Consider the following 27,801-nt stretch of genomic DNA (forward strand, 5'->3'; position numbering starts at 1 on the left):
TACTTTTTATGTAGATATGAAATATTTTGCCATTAGAAAATAGTTGAGCAAAGGTCCTGGCTCTTGTACTTCATTCCCCGCAAGCCTCACTCCAGTCTCAGAATGGACCACAAGGGAGTAGAGTGAGGAGTGTGCTGTGGATAACGATGTGGCAAGAGGAAATGCTGCTGTCTGTTCCCATCTTTTCAATCCAGTCCTCCCTCTGAAGAAGGCATTTCCACACATGAAACCCCCTCCCACATTTAGCGGTCCCCTGGTGCTAATTGATATTCTGCTAATTAGCCTCATTGTCAGCACTAAGTGTCTCTTTCCCTAGGAGACCATTACCTCATTAACTGTGGAGTGGGTGGAGACAGCAGCTGCCTGGGGCTGGGCCAGGGGCTGGGCACGGTGGCTTTCTGCTTCACATTGTCTGTTGGTGTATCTTCCCACAACCGCCTCCCCCTCCCCCCCCTCGCCCCCCCAAACATTTGTCCTGGAGTTTCTTGAATGGAGGCCACCAAGTGCAGGGAAAAGAGTAGTAAGCTTGGAATAGGAAGAGTTGGCTCTAAGGAGACTAGCAATTTTCAACCTTTTTTTATCTCATGGCACACATAATTACTAAAATTCTGTGGCACACCAAAAAATATATTTTTGCTGATCTGACAAAAATAAGTATATATTTTTTCTTTTTTAAAAAATGTTTATTGTTTAAAGTATTACATATATCTCCTTTCTCTCCATTGACCTCTCCCCAGCCATTCCCACCCCCCAGCACATGCCCTCACATCCCTACTGTCTGTGTCCATGGGCTAAGCTTATATGCATGCATACAAGTCCTTTGATCTCTTACTCCCACCTTCCCTATGAGGTTGGATGGTCTGTTCGATGCTTCTATGTCTCTGGATCTATTTTTGTTCATCAGTTTATGTTGTTCATTATATTCCACAAATCAGAGAGATCATATCTTTCTCCATCTGGCTTATTTTGCTTAGCATAAAGCTTTTCAGGTCCATCCATGCAAATGGTAAAAGTTCCTTCTCTTTTACAGCAGCATAGTGTTCCATCGTGTAGATGTACCACAGTTTTCTAATCCATTCATCTGCTGATGGGCACTTAGGCTGTTTCCAGATCTTAGCTATGGTGAATTGTGCTGCTATGAACATAGGGGTGAATATGTCCTTTCTGATTGGTGTTTCTGTTTTCTTGGACTATATTCCTAGAAGTGGGATTACTGGGTCAAATGGGAGTTCCATTTTTCATTTTTTGAGGAAACTCCATACTGTTTCCTCCACAGTGGCTGCACCAGTCTGCACTCCCACCAGCAGTGCAGGAGGATTCCTTTTTCTCCATATCCTCACCTTATTCATTTACACCAGATAGCTATTGTTCTGTTGGCTGTTGTCTTTTTTTTTGTTGTTGACAATCTAGGGCAGTGGTCAGCAAACTCATTAGTCAACAGAGCCAAATATCAACAGTACAATGATTGAAATTTCTTTTGAGAGCCAAATTTTTTAAACTTAAACTATATAGGTAGGAACCTATACATACATTGTTATTAACTTAATTAGGGTACTCCTAAGGCTTAGGAAGAGCCACACTCAAGGGGCCAAAGAGCCACATGTGGCTCGTGAGCCACAGTTTGCTGACCCCGGATCTAGGGAAAAGAGGTTAGTGCTCCTATAGGGTGGTGAAAGCCTGAGGTGGGGGTGGGGGCTGGCTAGAGGAGGTCAATGGGGGGGGGGGGGAAGGAACATGTGTAATATTTTTTTTTTTTTTTTTTTTTTTTTATATATTTTATTGATTTTTTACAGAGAGGAAGGGAGAGAGATAGAGAGTTAGAAACATCGATGAGAGAGAAACATCGATCAGCTGCCTCCTGCACATCTCCCACTGGGGATATGCCCGCAACCCAGGTACATGCCCTTGACCGGAATCGAACCTGGGACCTTCCAGTCCGCAGGCTGACGCTCCATCCACTGAGCCAAACCGGTTTCGGCATCTGTAATACTTTTAACAATAAAGATTTAAAAAAAAAAAAAGAGGTCAGTGCCCCTGACTAAATAGGTGTTGCGTGTTTTAAAAATTCTTGCAGCACACCAGTGTGCCGGGGCATACCAGTTGAACATTGCTGCTCAGCCCTGGCCAGGTATCTCAGTTGGTTAGAGCTTCATCCCCACACGCCAAGGTTGGAGGTTCCATCCCCGGTTAGGGCACATACAGGAAGCAACCGATGAGTGGATAAATATGTGGCACAACAAATTGATGTTTCCCTCTCTGTCTCCCTCAAAATCAATATTTAAAATTACAAAGAAAATTGTTGCTCTAGACCAGTGGTTCTCAACCTGTGGGTCGCAACCCCTTTGGGGGTCGAACGACCCTTTCACAGGGGTTGCCTAAATACATCCTGCATATCAGATATTTATATTATGATTCATAACAGTAGCAAAATTACAGTTATGAAGTAGCAACAAAAATAATTTTATGGTTGGGGGTCACCACAACATGAGGAACTGTATTAAAGGGTCGCGTCATTAGGAAGGTTGAGAACCACTGCTCTAGACCCAGGCAGAAGAAAATAAATTCAGCCTCCCAAGGTGGTGGGAGACACTGAGGGTCACTGGGCCTGTGGAAAATGCTCACTCATTGCCCCGGAGTACTATAATTTGTCTTATTTTTAATATATTAACTTTCTTTATACCTGACCCAGGACTTCCTCCATCCACCTCATTGTCTCTCATTAAGTTTTTATTAAGGACACATTTCATATACATATACAGGAGTGGTCAAAAGTAGGTTAATAATAATACAATAATTAATTAATATCAGAATAAACTGTTTCACTTACAATTGTAAACCTACTTTTGCCAACCCCGTATATATAAAAGTAGGGAATAGGATAATGAACCCTCACATATATGGGAATCCATATTCTGGCTTTGATAATTATTAGCACTGGACCAATTTTGTTTCCATCTTCCCTAACCCCCAGTTTATTTGTCTCTTGAGGTTTGAATGGCCATTTATCCTATCCCTGTGATCTTAATTTGCTCATTCACCAATTCCATATCTCTTCATTAAACACTGCCTATGAGTCAGGCATTAGTAAGTTTATTGAAGACCTAGTATATGCCAAGTGTTTTACATACCATTTTATTTTATATTACCCTCCCTGTTATTATCTCTATTTTACAGATGATAGAAGTGAGCCTCAGATATTTAATGACTTGTTCAAAGCACTAACTTTAAATTGTATGTTTTTTCCTACGACCCAATGGTCTTGACCTTGAATTACTATATATCACTGTGCTTCCCAGACAACAGAGGTCTTCATGCCTTCATTCACTTACGTGTTACTGAACCTCCAAGTGTGGGTCCCAGGCCCTGTGTTAAACACAACTGACACAATCCCTCCTGTAAGGAGATTCAACAGGCATTTAACTCAAATTCAAAGCGTTAAATGTTACCATGGTTTTAAGCCAGGTAAAAACTCAATCTTAGTCAAGGAAGGCTTCATGGAGGAAGTTTAGGACAAAACATGTAGCACAAAACAAAGGGCAGTGGGCATGGTTAGAATGTTCCAGGGAGAACAGCCGCAGTGCAAAGGCGGGAGGAGGGTCTGTTGAATTCTGTGATTTTAGCATGGCTAGAATATGTAGAGTTGAACGGTGGAATAATGGAAAACAAGGCGGGAGAAGCAGGCAGAATCTTGAAGGATCTTTGATGCCAAACTTTAGACTTTACTCAAAAGACAGTGGGGGTGCCCAGCTGGTGTGGCTCAGTGGTTGAGCATGAACCTATGAATCGGGAGGTCAGAGTTTGATTCCCAGTCAGGATACATGCTGGAGTTGAGGGCTCCATCCCCATGTGGTACGTGTGTGTGTGTGTGTGTGTGTGTGTGTGTGCAGGAAGCAGCCAACAACGATTCTCTTATCATTGATGTTTCTCTCTCTCCTCCCTTCCTCTCCCTGAAGTCAATAAAAGCATATTTTTTAAAATATATTTTATTGATTTTTTACAGAGAGGAAGGGAGAGGGACAGAGAGCTAGAAACATCGATGAGAGAGAAACATCAATCAGCTGCCTCCTGCACACCTCCCACTGGGGATGTGCCCGCAACCAAGGCACATGCCCTTGACCAGAATCAAACCTGGGACTCTTGAGTCTGCAGGCCGACACTCTATCCACTGAGCCAAGCCGGTCAGGGCAAAAGCATATTTTTTAAAAAAGACTGTGGGCAGCCAGTGAAGGGTCTTAAATAGGAGAGTGACACCAGATTTGAGTTTTAGAAAAATCACTAAGGATTTGGAGAATTGATGTCAGGGGGTTGGACAGGGAGGCCAAGTAGGAGACTGATAAGAGTAACGGAGATGAGTAAGGTGTGTGGCTTGGACAAGGACAATGGCAAGGTAAATAGGAGGGCAGAGGAGCAAGCCTGGACGTGCACCTGAAAGTTCTCAGGAGAAGGGCTCAGGGAGGAGGGTGTCAGCCCCTTCCCAAGCACTTTCCATTATTCAAACTCTCCTAAACGATGCTTACATTAAGGCTGGTGGCGGGGTCCATCAGAGATAGTATTGTTTCTGGAAGTGATCTGGAGGAGCAGCCTTCTCCCTCAACATCACCGTGAAAGAAATGTCCAGAGAAGCGAAGCGACTTGCTCAAGTCCCCCAGCACGTCAATGGCAGAACGTGACTCCTTGTTCTTTACATGGAAGTACCCGGCCTCCCGTGAGGCCAGCAGCTGGGGGTGCTCTGCCTGCATGACTGGACCTAAGGGGACCCGAGCAAGATGGAAGAGCTTGGACACATTCTTCCTCCTCCCCTCTGCCTCTCCCTGCCACTCTTTCCCCCACACGTGGCTCCAGCCATCAGTCAAGGCATAATTGTTGAAACAGTTCCTCGGTGCAGAACAAGAGATTCAGAAATTACGGTCTGCGGCAAGAGTACCTATCTTGAGATCTGAGATCCCCTCCTCCACAACCCTCTCCCGCTAGGGAGGGGATAAAGGGCATTCCTGAGGCACCCAGTCCCACCCACTGCACTCCCCAACTCCCTGGTGGTTTCTCCAGACAAGTTCTCACTGAGAGGCCCCCCCCTCAGCGGCCCCACTGTTGCCATGGCAACTAGGTGGGTGGACAGCCCATCCTACCTAGAGGCCACCCAACCCTCGCGTGGGGAGTTACCATAACAACCCCCTTAGTAATAGAGGGGGTGGTGTCCCTCCCCCTTCCCCTGCAAAGAGAGCGGTGGGTGGCTTGATTGGCAGCTGGGCACGCGAAAGAGGAGGGGAAGGGAAAAGGGAAGGAAAGGCGTCAAAGGAGAGCTAAGAAGAACACAGGGGAGAGAAAGGGCAAAAATTAGGGGAAGGGAAGGAAACACGTGTGCGCACGCGCGGCAGCGGGCGGTGCGCGGCCGTCTCGGCCGCCGCCCACTTCTTTCACGCCGGGCTCGCGCGGTCGCTCGGTCCTCACGCGCGCCGGTCTCTCCCTCCTCTGCGCTTGCGCGCAGGTGCCGGCGCCTAGGGGGAGGGGGACCCGGCGCGCTCGCGTCACGTTCTCTCGTCCACCCTCCCCGCGCGCCGCCACTCCGCGCCTGCGCAGCAGAGTCGGCAGGCTCGGGTTGCAGGCTCCCGGGCGAAGGCTCCTGTCAGCCCGTGGGTCGGTCCTCCCGCCGGCCCTCCCCTTCCCCGGTGGTGTCCGCCCCCAGGATCCCCCGATGGGGGAGAAGTGGCGACGGCGGCAGCGGAATAGCCGAGCAGGAGCGTGAGCGGCTCCGGGGCCCCATTCGCCGCGGAGGCCATGGGCGACCCAGCCCCCGCCCGCAGCCTGGACGACATCGACCTGTCCGCCCTGCGGGTGAGCGCGCCGTCCCCCAGCTTCGCCCGGGTTCCTGTCCCCGCCGCAGGGGAGCTGGTTGGCTGCCCGCCTCGCGTGCGCCCCGGAGGCCCTCTCCCGCAGCCCGCCCGGCCCCCCTCGGCGACCCCCGCTCCTTTCCCGGGCGCCCCCCGGGCTGGGCCCCCGCCCTCTGCTCTCCTCTCTCCACTCGCTGCAGATTCTGGGGAGCCAGTTCGGTCCCCACCCTGTGGGGCCCCGCCCCCACACTTCCCTGCCACCTCTACCTTCGCTAAGGTTCCGGGCTCGCTTCCTTCAGGGTGTCCGATGGTCATCCTCGAGTTCCTCTAAACTTAAGCTCCATCACCTGCAGAATCCTTATTATGGTGCCCCTCCCTGGCTCCCTCGCCCGCCCCCCCGCCCCCCTCTTGAACCTCTTTCAATCCTTGCCTTTACTTAGGGCACGGATTTCCTCCCCCTCCTTTTTCTGGGTTTCTCGAATGTTGACTTTGCAACTGTCTTGACCAGCCTGCCTCTCATCACTCTTTATCCTACTCGGCCGCCCCTGAATTGCATCTCTCTCTGGTCGGAATTTCAGCCTCCCCACCCCACCCCACCCCACCCCGCCTGCCGTCGTCCTCGTCCCCCCGTTCAGCTCTCCCCAGCCCTTCTCTGGTGTTTGGAGTGCAGCAGCCTAGAACCAGGCATTTCCGGTCTCAGGGTCCCTGCATATTACATTACCAACTCTGCAGCAGCGGGGCTGCGAGGCAAGACAAGTGCACTGGTGGAGGAGGGGACGCGCTCATTCTCTTCAGAAACTCCAGCACGGGTTGGGGAGAGGATGTGTGTGTATGTACACACACACACACACACACACACACACACACACACAACACATGCTGTATGTTATGTGGTCGGTCAGGAGGTTGGGAAAACCTGCTTAAGGTTTGGGGAGATCGCGAAGACCTCTCCAGGGAGGGGCTCATTTGAAAAGGGGTGGGAATTTCTTCGAAATACCTATTTATTGTTCCGCCCGGGGCGCTTGCATGCCCTCCTATGGGAGCTTTCAGGAGCACTTGTGTGCTTTTCGTTCTTCAATAAGGAGCTCTGGCTTCAGGGCCAATTGAGTGGTTTCAAGGTGAACACTCCAGACTGTCACCCAGGTGGTGTTTTTGTCCTGTGTCCTTCGAGCCTTTTCATCAGGCCAAGATGTGGGGAGAGTAGGATTTCCCGTCTCTGGGTTAGCTTCTCTGGAGGCCGTTGACATTGTCTTCTGGCTTTGGAGTTAGCCAGGGAACACGGCCAGTATCAGAAAAAAAAGAAAGAAAAAAAAGGCGGTCAGCCACACAGGTGCCCCGGATATGACTGGAGGGGAGAGGGGAATTGAAGAGAACAGAGTCAGGTTGTTAATTGGGTTTCTCTAGGTGACACAGATTTTCTTGCCATTCAGGTCATAATTTGGTTGGTGCAATGTTGGGCTAGGAGACCTGACTTGCTGGAGATAAGGTGATAAGTTGCTGAGGAGGGAGAGACTGAGCATCGGATTTCTGTGTGTGTCTGGGTGGGGAGAGTGTCTGAAGGCTTTAGCAGGGAGATTCTTAAGGTCAGTTTAAACTTTGATTCTCAAGTGAAGCCAGTTAGGGTATAAGGTGGTAATTCAGGCTCCCCTTGATTTGCTCCTCTCTGGGATGAGCCCCCACTTTCCCTTCTTCCTTTCCCACTTTAGTTGTTCATTAACTCTGGCTACAGGTTCTGTGGCTGTGGTGACTAAAATACAATAAAAAAGGGGTGAGTTCAAACCATGACCTTTGGTTTAAACCTTATGGGACTCTGCTTAGGCTTCTGTTTTCCTGTAGCCTCCTCTGCTAGTTTGGCCTGGATCCTCAGCCTGAGATTTCCAGCAATTCTGCAAACACCCTTTGACCTTGGATGTGGTATTTCCTTTCTGGACTTTTCTGCTGGAAGCAATGTTTGCCTCCTTCCTCAGTTGCCTCCTGCCTTATTCTCCTCTCCTTCCAGAGAGGCCGCTGATCTGCTCCCAAGTGCTTCTGTCTTTCCTGCCTCAGGCTTCTTAATAAAGCATCCCCTCCCCCCAGGACCACCCGGGTACTCAGGGCTTGAGAGGGAGCTGTGCTTTCTTTGAAATGGGGCTAGAAAGGGCCTGCTTCCTCCTGATGCTGACCTTTTCTCAGTGCCTGTCCCCTCTACTCCACCCCAGAGAGCTGCTGTGGCACTGTGGAGCAACTAGCTCAGTCATCTCTTGCTCTGTTCCTGTTGTTTTCCAGTGAGAAATTGGTAACCTAGAGAATTAACAGCAAAGATGTTTCCCATTGCCCTAGCTGGTTTGACTCAATAGATAGAGCGTCGGCCTGTGGACTCAAGGGTCACAGGTTCGATTCTGGTCAAGGGCACATGCCTGGGTTGTGGGCTCGATCCCCAGTGTGGGGCATGCAGGAGGCAGCATATCAGTGATTCTCATCATTGGTGTTTCTATTTCTCTCGCCCTCTCCCTTCCTCTCTGAAATTAATAAAAATATTTTTTTAAAAAAGATGTTTCCCTTTATATCATCTTGCGTTGGGGGCCTGGGGAGGTGGATGCGAGAGGAACATATTCAGCATTTATTAGCTGGTCTTGAAGAGGCCAAATTGTCATTCTCTTGTTTCAAGATAAAGCTTGATTTTTAGCTGGTGATGAGAGTAATAGTCTGATATTAGGGAAGATTGAATTGCACTAATCTCTTATCATGTGTGGGGAAGCCAGATGTACCTGCCGCTTTGTAATCACAGGTACACTTGACCTCTTTGAGGCTCCATTTCACCCTCAGCACAGTAGTATGGGGCTGTATTCCTAAGTTCAAGTCCTGCTTTTTCACTGAAACCTTGGCCTTGTTCCTCCTCCTTCCCTTACTTGCTACAGATTGTGCAAAGAGCCTTACTTACCCTCTCTGAGGCTCTGTTTCCTCATTTGTGTAGGAGAGGATAGTATAGCACTGAACTCACTTGTTGAGGGCTAATGAAATACTGTATGCTAACTACTTAGTCCAATTCCTGGCACATAGTGACCATATACTAGCTTTTATTGTTGTTAATTGTTATCAAATGGCAATCAGAGAAGCCTTCTAGGGCAACTGTATCTAAAATAGCACTCCCTCCTCTGCTTAATATTTACATAAAATTTTATATAACATCCCCTTAGTCTGCTGTATTTTTACTTCATAGTATATATCACCAGCTGACCTATATATTTTCATCAACCCTGACTGAAATGTAAGTACAGTGAAAGCTAGGATTGTGACTGTTGTTCACTTTTGCATCCCCAGCGCCTATAACAGTGTTTTGCACATAAAGGGGGCTCAAACGGTTGTTGAATAAATGTATGTTATAATAAGTGAAAGCTCTTTTAGCACAATGCTTGCTTAGAGAAAGCATTCAACAAATGTCATGCTTGTTAGGCTTCCTCCTGCCACTCGTTTATATGCACACAATTAAGAATATATCTTTTCTGAGTTGTTTTGAAATCAGACCTTGTCTGGTGGTAAAGAGGGTCCTGGAAACTTCTATCTGAGCGACGCTCGTGAAGTAAAGTTAGGATCATTCAAGAGAAAATTTGGGCCTCTTGTTTCAAACCTTTTTTGTGTCCAAGTTTGGTTATATTCCAGAAGAGTCTTCTGACTTGGGACTCTGGGCTTCTCACGGAGGGCAAGTATCAGTGGAAGTGGATGGGACAAGAAGGGAGCAGACCCCAGGCTGGCCTCTTTCCTTTGCATTGCTCCTTTTGGTTGACCCACTTCAATAAATCAAACAGCTTCTCTTTACTGTCCAACCAGCTGGAAGTTTTAGGCTGCAGTGTTCTTGAAACTATGGAGCTAAGTACAGTGTTGATATATTGAAATAATATCACGGAGCGCAGTCAAGAGAGACTTGTTGCTAGGTAGTAGGGCTGACAGAGATGTTCTTTTCCAACGATTTTGTGTTGTTGTGTCTGTTCTTTGGAGGAGTCTCTTCCCCCTCCTTGTCTCTTCATGAGACTGTAGAGCCAGCACCACTTGGAAAGCTGGCAGCTCTGGGCATGCATTTCTAGGCTGCTGAGCAACGTGGGACTGCTACTGTGTTCTGATGTGCTGGCTGTCCAAATGTTGATGACAGATGCCTCCGGCAGGGGAATGGGAAGACTGACCTCCTCCTGCAGGAGAAATGGTATTAAATAGTGACTTTTTCCTTAGAGAACTGTAAATGGGGAGTGGGGCTGTTTGGGGAGCTCGTGGCATTTGGAGTGAAGTGAAATGCTGCTTGGCAAAATGAAGGAAGGAAGAGTGCAGAGAGTTTTGCTGGAACTAGAGGTTCAGCCATTCCCCCAAACGAGGGCAGAGGCACCACCACCCTTTATGCTGTGGGATAGGACAGATTGCCATAGTCCTTAGTGATACATGGAGGGGAAGGTCTTTGCAAAAGTGAGGTTTTGACAGTTAAGATAGTAGTAGAAGGGTTAGCCAGAGAGCCAGCGGATCCACTGCCTCAAGCTTGCCCCAGGAGCTCAGTCGACACTATGCTGTGTGGAATCCTGATTTCAGACGTAGCCTCGCCCTTTCCTTGCAGCTTTGAACTGTGTGCTTAACACAAGGTAACCAGTGCTCGCTTCGGCAGTGTATATACTAAAATTTGAATGATACAGAGAAGGTTAGCATGGCCCCTATGCAAGGATGACTCGCAAATTCATGAAGCGTTCCATATTTTTTAAAAAGAAAAAAAAGGCAGGATAACTCACACAGCTTGGATAGGTAGAGTGTCCTCAGTTGCCATCTTGGGGACAAGATGGCAGAAAGTGTGTAACCACTCTTTGCAAGCTTGCACCTTTCGCGTAGGCCTATAAATAAGGAAGGTGGTAACCTCTCAACCCAGAAATATAAAGCAGTTCTGGGGCTGAGGAGCATCTCCAGAAGCCATCTGAGAGTCTGTCTGACTAATCATTCTGTCTCCAAAGTTGTGCCAGAGAAAGTTAATAATATCCTTTCTTGCATCAGTCAGTCACCAATCATTGTCAGTCTGCTGTATTGAGAATCAGACTCTCGGTACTATGGGAAGGATGTAATATTGTACTCAGATCTCTACAAAGCTATTTAATCAGAGCTCTGGGAGCATCCACTTAAGAAATGCCTTTGTGCCCTGGCCAGGTAGCTCAGTTGGTTAGAGCGTCAACCCAGTATGCCAAGGTTTTGGGTTTGATCCAGGGTTGAGGAACATAAAAGAATCAACCAATGAATGCATGGGTAGGTGGAACAACAGATCGATGTTTTTTCCGCTCTCCTTCCCTTCCTCTCCCTCTCTAAAAAAAATCAATAAAAATTTAAAAAGAAATACCTTTGCAAGTTCAGCAGGCTCCCCTTTTCTGATCTGTTATTGCTTTCCTCAATGCCTAAGAACCTTGGAGGAATTTCTTGTTAAATTTGTTTTCCTTGAACTATACTCATTTTCTGTTATCCTCAGTCATCTTGAAATCCAGTCTTTTCCCTCCCCCAGCAAACACTTTATATCCTCCAGCTCCCTCAGTCTTTTCTTTCCTAGGTTTAAGAAATAGAACAAAAGTAATCAGGTTAATAAGTCAACTCTCAAAGCATTTCTTGAATGCCCACAGAATGCCCACAGAAAGACACAAAACATCACTTGGTAGAAGACTTGGACCCTGTCCACAGCCAACATTCATTGTCTTCTCTCTCCTGTTCTTCCTGCCATTCTTTTCCCAACCAACCAGTCCTTGACTTGCATCTGGGATTTTCCTATCTACAGGAAGCTCCTCCAGAGAGTAATTGGAAAGGTACTTGAGGTGCTTTATAAGGGTAGGGAATGGTAGAGGAAGGAGAGAAGAAAGGGATGGAATTGTGGTGACTCAAGGAGCCTCGGGAGATTTTGAGGATGTACTTGCTAACTGTGGGAAGGATTTCCTATCCTGTCTGAGGAAAGATCTAGAACTAGGCACAGAGGATACAATGACAAACAAAATAATCATTGGTTTTCCTGCAGTGTAGGTAGTAGGAGAGACATTAATAAAATAATCAATGAATGAGCCCTGCCTGGTGGTTGAGTGTTGTCCCATTCACTGAGATCTCTGATTTGATTCCTGGTCAAGATACATGCCCAGGTTGCAGGCTCGGTCCCCAGTAGGGTGCGTGCAGGAGACAGCTGATCCATGTTTCTCTCTCTGATCCATGTTTCTTTCTCTCTCCCTCTTCATTCCTCTCTCTTTAAAATCAATAAAAACATCTGTATATATAAAAGCCTAATATGCTAAGTGTCCAACCAATAGGTGGACTGTTTGGTCAACCGCTCAACCAGTCACTATGATGCACACTGACCACCAGGGGGCAGACGCTCTGACCGGTAGATTACCTTGCTGCTGGGGTCTGGCTGCTGGGGACTGGGCAAGACGGGCCTGACATGCCCTGGAGCCCTCCTGTGGTACCTCCCTGGCCAGCCAACCTCCTGCAATCCCTCTCCAGCCGGCCAGCCCCCATCTGCCCTGATTGGGACTGGGTGAGATGGCCCCGATTGGCCCTGATTGCCAGCCAGGCAGAGGGACCTCATCTGTGCACGAATCTGTGCACTGGGCCTCTAGTTAAAAAAATATTCATATATAATACATACACATACAATTGCAAACCATGGTAAGGACTGTAGGAGAAAACTTTAGTATGACATGAAAACATATAATGAGAATTGTCTTTACTTTTTTTTTTTAAGTATATTTTATTGATTTTTTTACAGAGAGGAGGGGAGAGTAATAGAGAGTTAGAAACATTGATGAGAGAGAAACATCAATCAGCTGCCTCCTGCACACCTACTACCGGGGATGTGCCCACAACCAAGGAACATGCCCTTGACCGGAATCGAACCTGGGACCTTTCAGTCTGCAGGCTGACGCTCTGTCCACTGAGCCAAACTGGTTAGGGCTGTCTTTACTTTTTACGTGACAGAAATATTTGGTTGGTTGATTGAGAGAGAAGTAAATAACATATAAGAAGACCAACCTGGTATTGCCATAGAAGGAGTAGATAGAAGTGAACCAGCAGGTGGAGTTTGGTGATGACGAGAAATGGGAGACCCTGGAATGGGGCCGTTCTTAGGGTGGGACATTTGGTCAAAAATCAAGGGCTTGGGGCCTGAGGATGGGATGGAATTTTCTTCTTCTCCTCCTCTTCCTCCTCCTCCTCCTCCCCCTCCCCCCTCCTCCTCCCCCCTCCCCTCCCCTCCCCCTCCCCTCCCCCCCCCCTCCCCCCCCCTCCCCCTCCCCCTTCCCCCCTCCCCCTCCCCCTCCCCCTCCCCCCCTCCTCCCCCTCCTCCTCCTCCTCCTCCTCCTCCATTTATTTCACAGAGGAAGTGAGAGGGAGAGAGAGACAAACATTGATGATGAGAGCGAATCATTGATTGGCCACCTCCTGCACACCCCCTACTGGGGACCGAGCCCACAACCTGGGCATGTGCCCTCGACCGGAATCCAATCTGGGACCCTTCAGTCCACAGGCCAACACTCTATCCAGTGAGCCAAACCAGCCAGGGCTGGGGTGGAATTTTCAAAAGGATTTCTTCTGAGCCTTACTTGTGTGTGGCGGCTGGGGGGGGGGGGGGGCATTATTTGTTTCAAAGGGTAAGGGCATATGACTCATATGACCCTCATTTTTATTTAGTTAGGGGAGAAACTCTGAGTATGGGTTTTGTGGACTCACATGTTGCTTTGCAGAGGGTGCATGAAGGAATGTGCTTGTTGCCTGGAGAGGGCCTGTGAGGGAGAAGGGCATATTAGTAGATGCTTTATTTTTTTAAAGTTAAAATTATATATATTTAGGGTATACAACATGATGTGTTTTTTTGTTTTGTTTTTGTTAATCCTCACCTGAGAATATTTTTACCATTGATTTTTAGAGAGAGTGGGAAGGAGGGTGGGAGGGGAAGAGAGAAACATCGATGTGAGAGAGACACATTGATTGGTTGCACACGCCCTGACCGTGGCTGAGGATTGAACCTGCAACCAAGGTATGTACCTTTGACCCAGGAATCAAACCTGTGACCCTTTGGTGTGTGAGCTGATGTTCTAACCATGGAGCACACCAGCCAGGGCTGCAACATGATATTTTGATATACACAGTGAAATGGTTGCTACAGTCAAGCTAATTAACATAGTCATCTCCTCACGTAGTTACCTCTGACTGTGTATTACTAAATGGCATTAACATAAGTGGTAGCTAGGATTGGAAGGTAGGTAAGTCTCACAGAAATAAGTACAAGTAGGCCTGGTTGTTGTGGTCTGTGGGAAGTGGGATTCTTCCTGACATGAGATGTATATAAATAGGTGATACTCTCAGTTTACATTGTGTACAAGTGAAGGGTGTGTAGGGGGAGTGTTACTGATTTTGCATGTTTGAAATGAAACGGGTGAGGGAACCACAGTCTTGAGCTTCTTGGAGGAGCCGTACTCCAAGAGCAGCTTCAGTGCCTGGGGTGTCAGAGTAGAAGACAGTGGGATAGATGGAGAAATGTTTGATGGCACAGCCTGTGGGAGGAGCCTTAGTGGTTGGAGAGAGATGGATGGAGGAAATGGACTCTCTGCCTAAGAAAAATGGTGATGGTTGTTAAGGGAGGAGGCAGAAAACCTTTGACAGAGGAGGTGGTTAGGACCTCAGACTCCTCTAGGAAGTGCATGTCCCCACAGCAGGAGAATCTTACAAGGCCGAAGGTGATGTGGGGAGCTTCTGTAATCACAACTGGGAACTCCCTCCACCCAGAGTCTGACTGAGTCAGTGCATGTGGCAGGGAATGCACCCCTGCCTTGCCTCTGGGAAGAGAAGGCCTCCTTAAAGGCCTGCCAGTAGCTGGTCTTCTGAAGAAGAATGGGAAATTCCTCACAACCTCTTCTTCTGCCAGGATCCATTTGAGGCTGTGATCTGAAGGGCTTGCAGTACTGAGCTGCTCTCGGAACCATAGGTTTGGGGGAGTTTTCTATGTACAGCGGTGCTCGCAGGGACAGATTGAGGATCAGGAGGGGCTGAGTGAAGAAAATTCCACCTCCTTCAAGAGTTACCTCAGCTGCTTTTTCCACGAAGACTCTCCTGCCTATGCTAGACCTCACTGTTTGTGTTCTCCGCCTTCTCACAGACCTTACAATTTAGCATTTGGTTATATATTACCTCTTATTGAAAATATTTATGGGAGTGTGTTTTTTTCCTATCACTTCCTTAGGTATAGGGACTAAGATCTGTATTTTCCATTGAGTTCTCACAGTGCTTACAAAAATGCCGAGCACATAGTAGGGGTTCAGTAATAACCTGCTTGGTAAGAGATATGGATTTGAACATTCCTGTGACTTGTCCTTTCCCACTAGATTCAGTCCACAAGCACCAAAGCGTGCCTAATATGTGCTTGGCACTGCAACAGAAAACAATACAGGTTATTCAGTGCACTGCCTTCCAGGGGGTGTTTGGAAATGGGGAGGGAGGTTTAATTGTCACATGTCTTGGAAGCACTAACAGCATTTAATATTTGGGGATCAGAGATGTTGAACACCCTACAATGTATGGACAGCACATTGAAAAATTGTGGGGTTTTTCACCTAAATTTCCAGTATTGCCTCTTGTAAACTTGTTATAAACGAGGGAAAGGTTAGGTGGAGCACTAGACAGCTTTCTTTCATGAAATTGGAAAGTAGTTCCTAGGTGACCTTTTGCTTCTTTTGGGGTGGGGAGAGGAATGTAGGCTTTGCATTACTTTTCTGCATGGCGTGTATCTCTTCTAACAGCTTTTATTTGTCTGCCAGCACACCTCAGGAGGTAAAATGGGCCTGCTCCAAGCCAGACTGTAAGGAAGGTTTTCATGTTCTCTTTTCACCACCCACCCACTTTTTCTTTCAAGGCACATTTAAGAAAGTGGCTGAAGCATATAGCTCTTGGTCTTTCATTCTAAGTGGCTCAGGAAAGAGTTTTCAAAAAAAAAATCAATCAAACAGGGCCACCCCAAAGCCTAAGCAGTATGAGGCAGAGGTAGGGATGTGCGCACACAGTGTTCGAGAAGGACAGCACCTTTGTCTCATCTTTCTGGTCCCCTTGAACACAGAGGTGTCATCACTCAAATTTCAGAAAAGTAACCAGATGTAGAAGGCAACTTGCCTAGTGGATTCTTTGGAGAAAAAGACCATTGGGGGTGGGTGAGTGGCTGGCAGTAGAGCTGCTGATGGGGACAAGTTGATGAAGCTGTCCATTCACTTCTCACTACGCATCTCCTAATCTAATATAGGAGAGCAGAGCTCGATGGGTTCTCTGAGTGCTATATTTCTGCCTGGAAGCTTTATTCAACAAACATGTATACGTGTATTTTTTAGGAACTGTTCTAGGTTGTGAAAGCTTATATGTGGGTGACGTCAATTAAAGGGAGTAGGTTTTTAATATCAGGTAGTGTGAGTTTGGATGCTTCTCTTATGTGGGACTATGGGCCATGTAAAAGACCTAAATTCTTATGGAAAGAAGAAGGCGGTTAACTGCTAATGTGTTTTGGGGAAAACATGGGTAGCTTTTTAGGCCCCCTTTAATGTTCCCTTCTGGACCTTCAAGCCTGCAGTTTGGAGCTGGGTCAGGCTCTGTATCCCTCTGTGGTGTCTACACTGCTGGATAAACCCAAAGCATGACCTAGAATTGAGTTAGATTTCTTAGACCAATTCAATGGCCTCCCTGGCCTCCTCACTTTCCTTTGTCCACACTATTTACCGGTTTTTCATTGACCTTCATGGGGAAAGAGAAGAAAAGGAAGGAGAGACAGGCTTGGCTCTCAAGTCACCCAGGAAGAAAGGAAGGCAGGAGAAGCCTGCCTTACAGGTCAAAATCCAGGCCACAGAGGCCTTGAGCTAGTAGATTGGGGGTGACAACTTAGGGCCCACTGTACAGGGCTGTGTCCCTAGATCACCAGTTCTTGTGTTGGATTCCAAGGACTGAGGAAGAGTTTAAGGACTCGTAGTCTTTTTTCCTATCTCCTATGCACAACAGAAGGAGGTTACACACATATAGCGTTTTTTTCTCCAGGGTCTGCCCAATATTGATGGCCCTTCATGCCACAGTCCCTCTCACCGCAATCTGAAGCCGACTTTTCGTAGACTGAGCCTAAAAATCCTTTGAGTACCTACTATGTGGGGCACTCTGTTCACAACACTGACTTAAACATCTGAATACCAGATGTGTGATTTGCAGTGTAGTATATGTAAGCAGAGGTGTATTTATGAGGTGGTGATTGTGTGTGTGCATTGAGGTTGATTGTTTTCCTTGGACTGATCCTGTTTCCGAACCCTGATGCTCAAAGTTTGAATGAAGAAATGTTCTACTCACTCACTCCTAGAAACACTGCATTTTTTAGCTGTTATCCTACAGTATGGTATTACTCACTGACTGCATATGGTTATCATCACCGTCACTAATAAAAGTAAAAAGTGATTTAAGTGCCTATGTTTAAAGCAGAGCATTCACTGGCCATCTTTTTTTTTTTTAAGTTATTTTATTGATTTCTTTAGAGAGAGAGAAAGGGAGAGGGAAAGACAGAGAGAAACATTGATCTGCTGCCTCCTGTGCACCCCATTCTGGGGATCAAGCCTGCAACCTGGGCATGTGCCCTGACCGGGAATTGAACTCTGACCTCCTGGTTCATAGCCCGATGCTCAACCACTGAACCACACCTGCTGGGCCCATCTTACATTTTTAAGGTGCCAGCAGTAGGTCAGGTCTCAGAGCTAGTTAGGTCTGACTTCCAATACTCTTGTGCTTTAACCACTCCGTTGTATTGCCCAGTCCCCACCAGAAACAAAGAGCTCCCATGTGTTTGGTCAGCCTGGGGTCCAAGGTCATTCTGCACAGATGAGGTGTGTTTCACAAGTCAATGATGAATGCCCAGATACTTCCCAGATCCCCTGCCCTGGCCTCCTAAGTTCCTCAGACTAGGTAAAATTGGCAGTCTCCAGAGAGCTCCTAGCTGGAGGCCTTCTGATTGTAGAGGCTATTAGAGCTTAGGCAATGTGACACTTGGAGTGAGCATGGCATTAGAAGCTGGGAGACCTGATTCCAGCTTCAGTCTCATCTCTAGTTTACAGGATGAGAGTGCTTTCTCTAGGATGGTTTCCTCACTAGCAGAAGAAGGGGATGAGAACAGTGGCTTTTAGTCACAGGCAGAATCAGAATTACGCGGGTACCTTTTTAACCTACATATACCCAGGCCCTGCCCTTGGAGGTGATTCAGTCATTCAGGGTGGGGCCGGGTGTGTGTGTTGTTCCAGGTAATCCGATGCATTTTCCTTCCAGAACGACTGGACCAGATGAAACCTAAGGTTTTTCTAGACCCAGGAGTCCACTCCTGCCTTCTTTCCTTCCTCCCTTCCTAAAAATTTTTGAGTGTTTACTATGTTCACAACACTGACTTAAACATCTGAATGTCTGATGCATGATCTGCAATGTAGTGTATGTAAGGAAAGGGAACTTATGGGGTGGTGATTGTGTGTGTGAAGCTGGGCAAAGGAGGAGCTGAGAAAAACGATATTGGAGGAGGTTGGCCAGAGTTGGGTAACTGGGGATGATGTGTGAGTCGGTCTGGGAAACAGCAGCACCTGCTGTGTAAAGATCTCAGTTTGGCTGAGTGAATAGAGGATCAGCCTGTGGACTGAAGGGTCCCAGGTTTGATTCCGGTCAAGAGCACATACCTGGATTGCAGTCTTGATCCCCAGTAGGGGGCATGTAGGAGGCAGCAGCTTATCAATGATTCTCATCATTGATGTTTCTATCTCTCCCTTCCTCTCTGAAATCAATAAAAATATATATTTTAAAAAAAGATTTCAGGATGGGGATAAAGTTGGGGTATGCGGCTGGACATCTGGGAAGGACACAAGAAAAAGATCTAAAGGACTGTTTGAAGTATGAATCTCAGATTATGTGCACTCTAGAGACTGTTTCCTGAATCTCTTAGTGCTGAGTGGAGAGCAGTCAGACTAGGTGAGGCTTGGCCCTGTAAGAAAGGAAATTTTTACTTGGGTTTTAAAGATAGGGAGGGGCCACAAAGGTAGGACCTTCCTCATCATCATTCATCCCCAAAAGCATAGCCCTTGTAGACAGGCTTTCATTCAAATCCCAGTTCTATCACTTAATGTGTGACCTCTGACAAAATCATTACTACCCCTATGCCTCATTGTCATCATTTGTCAAATGAGGATAACAAGACCCACCCAATAGAGCTGTTGCGAGGGTTAAATACAAGTGTAGTCTGGTAAGTGCTCATTAGATAAGGTGGTAGCTGCCTGATTTCTCTTATGAAAGAAAGCACCCAGAAAGGGTGTCTCCCGGGGTTCTGTTAATATTCCTCTCCTGTGTTTTGTTTGGGAAAGAGAAAACCACCCAGTCTATTGAGTTCTAGCTTAATGGCTGTGGGTGGGTGAGTCACTGAGCCTCCACGTGTGGGCATAGAATTCCATGAGCCTGACCTCCCCTTCTCTGCCCTAGAGCCTTCTACCATCTCCTGAGAGTCTTCCAGCTTCATTGGAAGAAAGAGCAACTTTAAAATCTAATACCTGAACTTGAAACTCCTGTTTGTCCTGCCCCCTGAGTCAGGAATTTCCTGCAGTAGCTAGGCAATCACTCTGGCCCTGCTTACACTTTTGTGTAAAGGTTCTCTGGACCCACCCAGAGGAAGCACTGAGGGTGGGGGTGGGGGTGGGACCAGTGCCTCACCCTTGGGAACATTCTGATGGGGATACATTGCTTTGTACTGATGTGTAAGACAGGACATTCGCACAAAAATGTATAAAGTGCTTTGGCAAAAGGCACAGATTCCTGGGTGGGTGGCTAGGGCCTCTGGGCTCCTCACAAGGCCTTGCCTAGAGATTTGAGACTTTTCCAACCTCAGATCCTTGGGCCTTTCCTACTACCCGACCTTTGCTTGCTTAACTCTCATCCTTTTGGTCTTAGCTTAAATATCACTTCCCCAGCAGGCCTTTCCTGGCTCACCTCCCCCACCATGACCTCCCTTTCATCTTTCTAATAGTGTTTTGTACTTTTTTATAGTTGGATTTGTGTAATTGTGTCATCATGTTCTTAATGTCTGCTTCCTGTAAACCCCATTTCTATTTTCATTGCCAAACTCTACTGTCTAGTAGGCACTTGATATTTGAACTGGTGTCCTGGGGCCTAGAGTTGATATGAATGCAGGCAGGGAGGTTTTCTTAGGAGAAAGAGGAGAGATGGGCCTGTTGAAAAGTTGGGTGAGCATATTTGCTCCATCCTGTTGGTCAGGAAGTTCCTTCTGTCTCACCTACATCCTTTGGGCTATAATTTATTCTGAGTTAGTCTTTGGCAGAGCCAGAGACTATCTGGTCTCCACCCTTTGGAGACTAACCCTGGTTTTCCTTTGTAAATCTGATTCTGACAGTTCTCCATTCCCCTCCCTGCTGGCCCCACCCTTTATCTGCTCAGACGGCCATTCCTTCCCAGTTCTCTTTTCATAGTCCTCTGGTCTTTCATAGCATTCTTTCTCTCATGGCAGCTGGTTGGTCTCCCATCTGGAAGTAGAAGCATACAGGGGTAAGACAAGTCACGGGTTTTCTTGGTCATAAAGCTTCCCCAGTCTTTTGCCTTGGATTTGTGGACACCTGACTCCCACAGAAGGAGGTTGGCAATGAGGTATAATGATTTGTTTGTGCTCCAATTGAAAACCAGCAGTGAGAAGCCTTATTATTATCCAGCCTCTGATTTTTGTTACCCTCTTCCGTGAGCTTGGTGTCTGCCAGCTTGAATGAGTTTGTCTTCCCCGCTTCCCTGCCTGCCTCCTGCTTCCATACTCTGCCCTTTCTTGCCTGCCCTAGTGTCTACTTCCCAGGGACTCCCCCTCTTCCCTGCCCTTTTTAGCCCTACCTCCAAGGCCATAGATCTTTTTCTCTCCCTTCTCTTTCACCTGCCCTCCTCTCAATTCTACTTTTTCATCTTATTTCTTTTCTGCTTAGTTGCCACTTCTGTACTCTAAATCCTAGTAACACCAACAGGCTTATTAGTAAATGACCTTTTTATTGTGTTTTAGCATGTGAATTTTTTTATTTGGGGGTAACATTGGTTAATAGCATTATATAAATTTTAGGTGGTGTATGCCATTATAACTTGATACCTGTATACACTATGGCATGCTCACCACCAAAAGTCTAGTTTCCATCTAACACCATAATATTTTATCCCCTTTACCCATTTAACCTTCCTTCCCCCCTGTAACCACCAATCTGTTGTCTATATCTCTGAGTTTGTTTTTAATTGTTTTTTTTTTGTTTCCTTTTTTAATATTCCAGATATGGGTGAAAACATATGGTTTTAGTTTTTGTTTTCTATCTGACTTACTTTGTTTAGCATAACAACCTCAAGATCCATCCATGTTGTTGCAAATGGCAATATTTTATCTTTTTTTTATGACTGAATAGTATTCCATCATAGATGTATCACATCTCTATCTATTCATCATTGATGAACAGAAGGTTTGACACAGTTTTTCCTTGCTCTGTGGGAGGCAGTCTCTTCATAATAACTATGCAAATTTGTTGCATTTTATGGGTTTCAAAGTGTTTACATCCATGAATTCTTGTGAGATGAGTTTGGGTAGATCAGGAAAAGAAACTCTGAGAGGTTAAATAATTTGCTGTTTGACTAAATTACATGAAAGAATTAGAACGAGTGCCCAGGCCTTCTGATCCTTGGTGAAGTATAAACACTAACCATTTCATACCATTTCATTTTTACTACACTCCTGGCTTTCTTTTTGCAAATAAATAAATAAAATCTGTCCTTGCGTTTTCCTCTTAAAATTTTGAGTCTTCCTGTAAGTTGTCCTCAGAGGTGGGATCACCTTCTGTCCTCACCACACCACCCCATTCTCTGCCCGCTTCTTTCTCCTTTCCAGAATACTTCGCTCCTTCCTCCTTTAGGAAGCCTTCACTCTATCTCTTCTTACCTTGTTGCTTCCTGTGGTCTTTGGGTCCTTATTAATGTTCCCATTTGGGTTTTGCCAACTATATAGGAGTTCCCAGCTTTCAGAAAGTCCACTTTCTAATGACATCTATATACCAAATATATAAATTAGGGGGTGCTGAGTCACATGATAAAAACGGATTCCAGCCGAAACCGGTTTGGCTCAGTGGATAGAGCGTCGGCCTGCGGACTGAAAGGTCCCAGGTTCGATTCCGGTCAAGGGCATGTACCTGGGTTGCGGGCACATCCCCAGTAGGAGATGTGCAGGAGGCAGCTGATCGATGTTTCTCTCTCATCGATGTTTCTAACTCTATCTTTCTCCCTTCCTCTCTGTAAAAAAATCAATAAAAAGTATATTAAAAAAAAACAAAAAAACGGATTCCAAGCCCTGGCCAGGTAGCTCATTGGTTAGAGCATCATCCCAGTATGCCAAGGTTGTGGGTTTGATCTCCAGTCAGGACACATAACAAGAAGCAACTAATGAATGCATAAATAAGTGGAACAACAAATCGATAGTTCTCTCTCCTTCTTTCTCTCTAAAATCAATAAATTTATTTTTTAAAAAAAGGATTCACATTTAGTAGCTGACTTAGTGCATTGCTTTTAAGTAAATATTCATGGATTATTTTGAAAGAATGGTGATAAATCCAAATTATTGTTAGAAACCATTGTATTAAGGAGAAGGGAAGGCTTTTCTAGATAACACCAGCCTTCTTTTATGTTTATTTTTATTCAACAGGTTGTGGTATTGAATGTGGCCCTGACCTCCAAGAACTTAGGCTAGCAGAGAAAACAGCCAATTAAAGAGTCAATCACAAAAATGTAATTGGTGCCATGAAGGGGACAGTACAGAGTCCTGTGAGAGCAGAGGATAGTCAGGGAACCTTCCTGGAGGAGGTGATGCCTACATCGAGGTCTGGAAGAATGAGCGTGGGACATTCAGGTAAGGAGGGAAGAGCAAACAGCATATGCATAGACCCTGAAGTGAGAAAGGGCATGGCAGATTAGAAGAACTGAAAGAAATCCAGTAGAGTGTAGGGCTCTTGCCCCTCAGCCTCCTCCCCAACCTAACATGAAACAGAACGACCCCAAGATGGGAACTGGCAAAGTTCCAGATAGATTGTCCTGGGATAATCAGCTGTAAGGCAGTCAGATCTGAGCCCGAGGAAGAACCCTTTTGGCCCACATATGAGATGTAAATGGAATCTAGTGGACAAAGCCAGGGGTTGGACTATGGGAAGCCTCCTTGGATTTGCCATGAGAAGACTAAGCAAGCTTTAGTTCTGACTTTACCATCACAAACATTTAGCTTCTCGGAGACTTGGCTCTCTCATGTGTGAAATGGGGTAATAATTTCCACCTGGCTTCCCTACGGGTCTGAAGTGCAAATGAGATAATGGCTGTGAAGGCATCCTGTGGTTTGTAAGGTGCTGGGCAGTTGGGTGATGGCAGCAGTTGGCTGTAGCCATGAGGTGATGAAATTGATTCTGCTGGTTGCAGAAAGATCAAATTGCTCTGATAGCTTGTAACATTTTAAAAGCAAAGAACTTAAAAAGTTGAGACGCCCTGCCTGGTTTGGCTCAGTGGATAGAGCGTCGGCCTGCAGACTGAAGGATCCCCGGGTTTGATTCTGGTCAAGGGCACATGCCCAGGGTTGCGGGCTCAAGCACCAGTGGGCGGCATGCTGAAAGCAACCGATCAATGGTTCTCTCTCAGCATTGATGTTTCTATCTCTCTCTCTCCCTATCCCTTCCTCTATGAAATCAATAAAAATATATATAAAAGCAAAACAAAACAAGCAAAAAAAGTTGAGACTTGGGAAGTGAGTATTGGAGCGGAAAAGGGAAGTACCACCTCAGCTGCCTAGAAGACTTGGCAACGTCTGCCAGGTCTGGGCAGGGGATGGCCAGAATGACCGCCAGCAGTCTTCAGACCTGAGAGCAGGGGTTGTTCTCCCAGGCCTGCAATTCTTAATTTTCCCTTAGAAGGCTCTGGAGGCAGGCGGAACTTCAGAAACAAGCTGTCTATCTTTTAGGTTTTTGGGTTTATTTTTAAATTTCTGACTGTAATGGTATTTATATTTTCCTTTTTCCTTTTCCCACTTCTCCAGCTCAGCATCAGGAAGGGACCATCTGTCTCCTGCCTTGCCTGTGGCCATTTTAGAACCAGCACAAGGCTGCTTGAATTCTGGTCCATCTTCCATTTCCCTCCCTCCCCCTCTGCCTGACTTTCCTCTGCACTCTCCCTCTATCTCCCTCCATGTATCAGCTACCCGTCTCCTGGGGGCCTCTGCAGCCCTGAAGACCTCTGGTCTGGATAAAGCACCGGCCCAGGGTCCCTGATCCTGGCATGGAGACATGGAGGGCAACTGCTTCTAACCTCCTTGCTGAGGCAGTGCCCCTCTGCTCTGACTGGTTTCTGATTATAATGGTATTTATGTTCATATATGTGTCATGTCTGGACTTGTTTTTGCCTTTGTTTGTATCTGCAAGCGTGTATGTTCATGTGTGTGTCCTGGCATAGAGACTCAGGAGGAGTGACTTAAAAACTACTGCTCCCCCAGCATATCATTCCTGGATTTTTCCCCTCCCCCCTCCTCCAGGAGCCTACTTGATTTCTTCCCTATTTCCATAAAAACACTTCAAAACATGTATAACAGTCAATAGCTAAACAAAGTACTAGTACTTCACTGTGTGGAACCAGAACAAAAGAATCTGGTTCAGTTCCACAGTGTGAGAGGTAGGTTAGCCCAGAGCAAAGTGGAGAGTCAGTTTTACAGAATGATGAAAGCTGGGGAAAGGAGTTTTTTGAAGACTTTATTGAGTCCAGTTTATTATTGGACACGATGGGCAATGGGGGATTGATGAGGGTTTTTTGTTTGTTTTTAATCCTCGCCTGCAGACATGCCTAGAGGGAGGGATGTGGGGAGGGAGCAAGGGAGAGAGAGAGAAACTTCCGTGTGATGGAGATACATTGATCGGTTGCCCATACGTGCCCTGACCAGGAATCCAACTGGCAACTTTTCGTCTTTCCGTGCACACGACGACAATCAATGAGCCACTCTGGCTGGGCTGATGAGGGTTTTAATCTTCCTTTCGCTTTGTCTTCCTTCCAGTTTGTTGGTCCAATGAAGAGGTGTTCTGATGACCCCTCTCCTAGATCCCCCCTCTTCCTCTTTGTATGGGCTTTCTGGGTCACAGGAAGAGCTCAGGACCTTTTGAGCTCGGCGTGTCAGCATTTTGAAAAACCCTAACTTAACTCTGGTGCCGTGTCACATATAGAAATTTTTTGATATTTGCAACCATAGTAAAACAAAGACTTATATTTTTGATATTTATTTTATATATTTAAATGCCATTTAACAAAGAAAAATCAACCAAAAAAATGAGTTCGCGTGTCACCTCTGACACACGTGTCATAGGTTTGTCATCACTGGCTCAGGACTTCCTTTCTCACCATGGGAATATTTCATCTGTTTCATGCTTTGGCTTTGGGCCTGCTTTCCACACTGAGCCCTGTTGGGTAGGAATGGGGGTGATGCAGCATACTTCCCCTGGTTGATTTAGGGGTAGATGGAGACTGACTCGGGCCTCCCGAGGAGGCCAACTCCTGTTGAGAAAGGCAGGCATCTGAACCAGTTGTGTCTTTGGGGCTGTGTCTGGTTTCTCTGCTTGGGTAGGAAGGAAGAGGTGACATAATGAAATTTTCCTTGCCACTTCCCTACCTCCAATCCACACATCCACTCCCATTTCCCCCTCTTATGCACTCTCTTTCTCACACACACACCTTTCTGTATTTTTTTTATCATGTGCACACATGCACACATATCCTGTAGCTACTCATAGCTAATTGAAGGATGTTTAAGTATTCACCCCTCTACCAGACTAATCCCCTGACTCCCTATCTCTGCCACTACTGAGTAAGCTAGGCCTGTGCCTTGTGGGACTTGAACTGTTGGAGCAGCCCTGTCTCTGCTCCTCATCTCACAGGCCCTTAGCTTCTCCCCTGGTGGTGGAGTATCTCCTATAGAAGGGGTTTAGGCTTAGCAACCTGGCTGGTAGTGGGACTACGGGATGGGGCTTCAGGTTGCATTTGCATGGCTGTCACTGTTTTAGCACTTAGATTATTGGGTTTTTGGGTGTGGCTTTGTGGCTGCTGCTGAGCTTCTGCGAGGTGGAAGGCCTCCTCCCCTAGGCTGTGCCTTGGTACCACGCTGCTACCACACTGCCTTTGCCCCCCTCTTCCTCTTTGTGTGGGCTTTCTGGGTCACAGGAAGAGCTCAGGAAAACAGGCCTATTGTTTTTTTCTCTCAGTCCAGCACCAGATAAATAGAGGCTCCACAGGCCCTGGCAGCCCGGCTCTTCAAGGGCAAAAGAGTTGTTTGTCTTGGGACTTTCTTATGCCAGCTCTGTATACCGCAAGTTCCCATTCTCTTTCCCTAGTAGCCCCGCCATTCTTTTTCCTACTTCCCCCTCTGTTTGTCTCTATACACGTTTTTCTGGGTCTCTCATCCTCTGTGGAGTCCTGGTGTGCTTGGCAATAGGAGTGGGCCTGTCTCCTGTAAGTGGGAGGCCCCCTCCCTCAGCCCTTGTCCTCCTATCCCCCCACACCCCAGGGCAGCCCCACCTCCTGGCGCTGCTTCCCTGTTGGGGGTAGGATGGCACCTTGCCTGGGTTTAGGAATGGCACTGGTTATGGCAGCAGGACATGCTGGAACATATTTGAGTGAATAATCATTGCTGGGCTTGAAACACAGAAGAGACCAGTCCTTCCCTCATCTCTTTCCCAAGGACTCTAGCCTTTCCCCGGGCTTTATGCTTTTAATTCTTTCTGCTATTCTAGCAGCGTCCTAGACTCAATATCCTGGAATTCTTAGTGCATGGACCCTTCCAGCTCTGGAATTCTGTAACAAAAAAGTAGGGGCTACATTTTCCTATTTTACCTGCTTCTCCTGCAGTTTCCTCACAAGCAGTCTTACTCCATGTTTTAGCATGTTACTCTTCTCAACATGTTAATTTGCTGTATTGATGTCTGACTTAGAAGCTCTTAGAAGGTAGAGCCAGGGTTTAAGAAGGCATTCTTGGACAGACACTTAAAAAAGATGACAGTTGCCTGCCAGTGTGGCTCAGTGGTTGAGCATCAACCTATGAACCAGGAGGTCACGGTTTGATTCCTGGTCAGGACACATGACTAGGTTGCAGGCTCAATCCCCAATGTGGGGCATGCAGGAGCCAGCTGATCAATGATTCTCTCTCTTCCTCTTCCTTCCTCTCTGAAATCAATAAAAAAAAAAGTATATGTATATTTTTAAATCTTTATATTGCTGAAAGTATTACATATGTCCCCTTCTTTCCCCCATTGACCCCTTCTAGCTAAAAAAATATTTTAAAAAAAGATGCCAGCTAATACACACACACACACACACACACACACACACACACACACACACTAAAACCCTAATATGCAAATCGACTAAACGGAGGAACGACTGGCAGAACGGTCACTGTCACATGCACTGACCACCGGGGGGGCAGATGCTCAACACAGCAGAAGCCAGGCTCACAGCTGGCAAGCGCAATGGCGCCTCTCCTGCCTCCGCTGCAAGCAGGTGGTAAGGAGCAAGGGGTCCCGGACTGTGAGAGCCCTGGACTGTGAGAGGGATGTCTGACTGCCAGCTTAGGCCTGATCCCAGACTATGAGAGGGCGCAAGCCAGGCTGAGGGACCGCCCCCCCACACAAGTTCATGAATTTCGTGTACCGGGCCTCTAGTATATATACTAGTATATTTGTTGTTGTTGATGTTGTTGTTAATCCTTACCTGAGGATATCTTTTCCAGATGCTTTTTCAGAGAGTGTAAAAGGGAGGGAGGAAGGAAGAAAGAGAGAGAGAGAGAGAGAGAGAGAGAGAGAGAGAAACATTGATGTGAGAGAGCCACATTGACTGGTTGCCTCTCACAGGTGCCCTGATTGAGGACAGGGGGTGA

At 46.7% G+C, this 27,801-nt stretch overlaps 1 protein-coding gene and 1 non-coding gene across 13 annotated transcripts in view; both read left to right on the forward strand.

The window, feature by feature from the left end:
- The first annotated feature begins 5,554 nt into the window (after positions 1-5,554).
- Positions 5,555-27,801, forward strand: part of MINK1 (misshapen like kinase 1) — a 59,081-nt gene continuing 36,834 nt past the window's right edge. For 7 of the 12 annotated variants that reach the window (XM_036341121.1, XM_036341123.1, XM_036341124.1 and 4 more), the window contains exon 1: positions 5,556-5,832. In XM_036341121.1, coding sequence (XP_036197014.1) covers positions 5,776-5,832 — 57 coding nt within the window. In that variant the 5' untranslated portion in view covers positions 5,556-5,775. Of the gene's footprint in view, positions 5,833-22,557; positions 22,762-27,801 lie in introns of all 12 variants that reach the window. The other 5 variants (XM_036341119.1, XM_036341120.1, XM_036341127.1 and 2 more) reach the window with 2 other exon arrangements.
- On the forward strand, positions 10,439-10,543 carry LOC118672504. The gene has a single exon (XR_004973074.1). It is a non-coding gene; the product is annotated as a U6 spliceosomal RNA (small nuclear RNA).

Source organism: Myotis myotis, unplaced genomic scaffold (assembly GCF_014108235.1).
Source record: "Myotis myotis isolate mMyoMyo1 unplaced genomic scaffold, mMyoMyo1.p scaffold_m19_p_17, whole genome shotgun sequence".
Taxonomy (NCBI): domain Eukaryota; kingdom Metazoa; phylum Chordata; class Mammalia; order Chiroptera; family Vespertilionidae; genus Myotis; species Myotis myotis.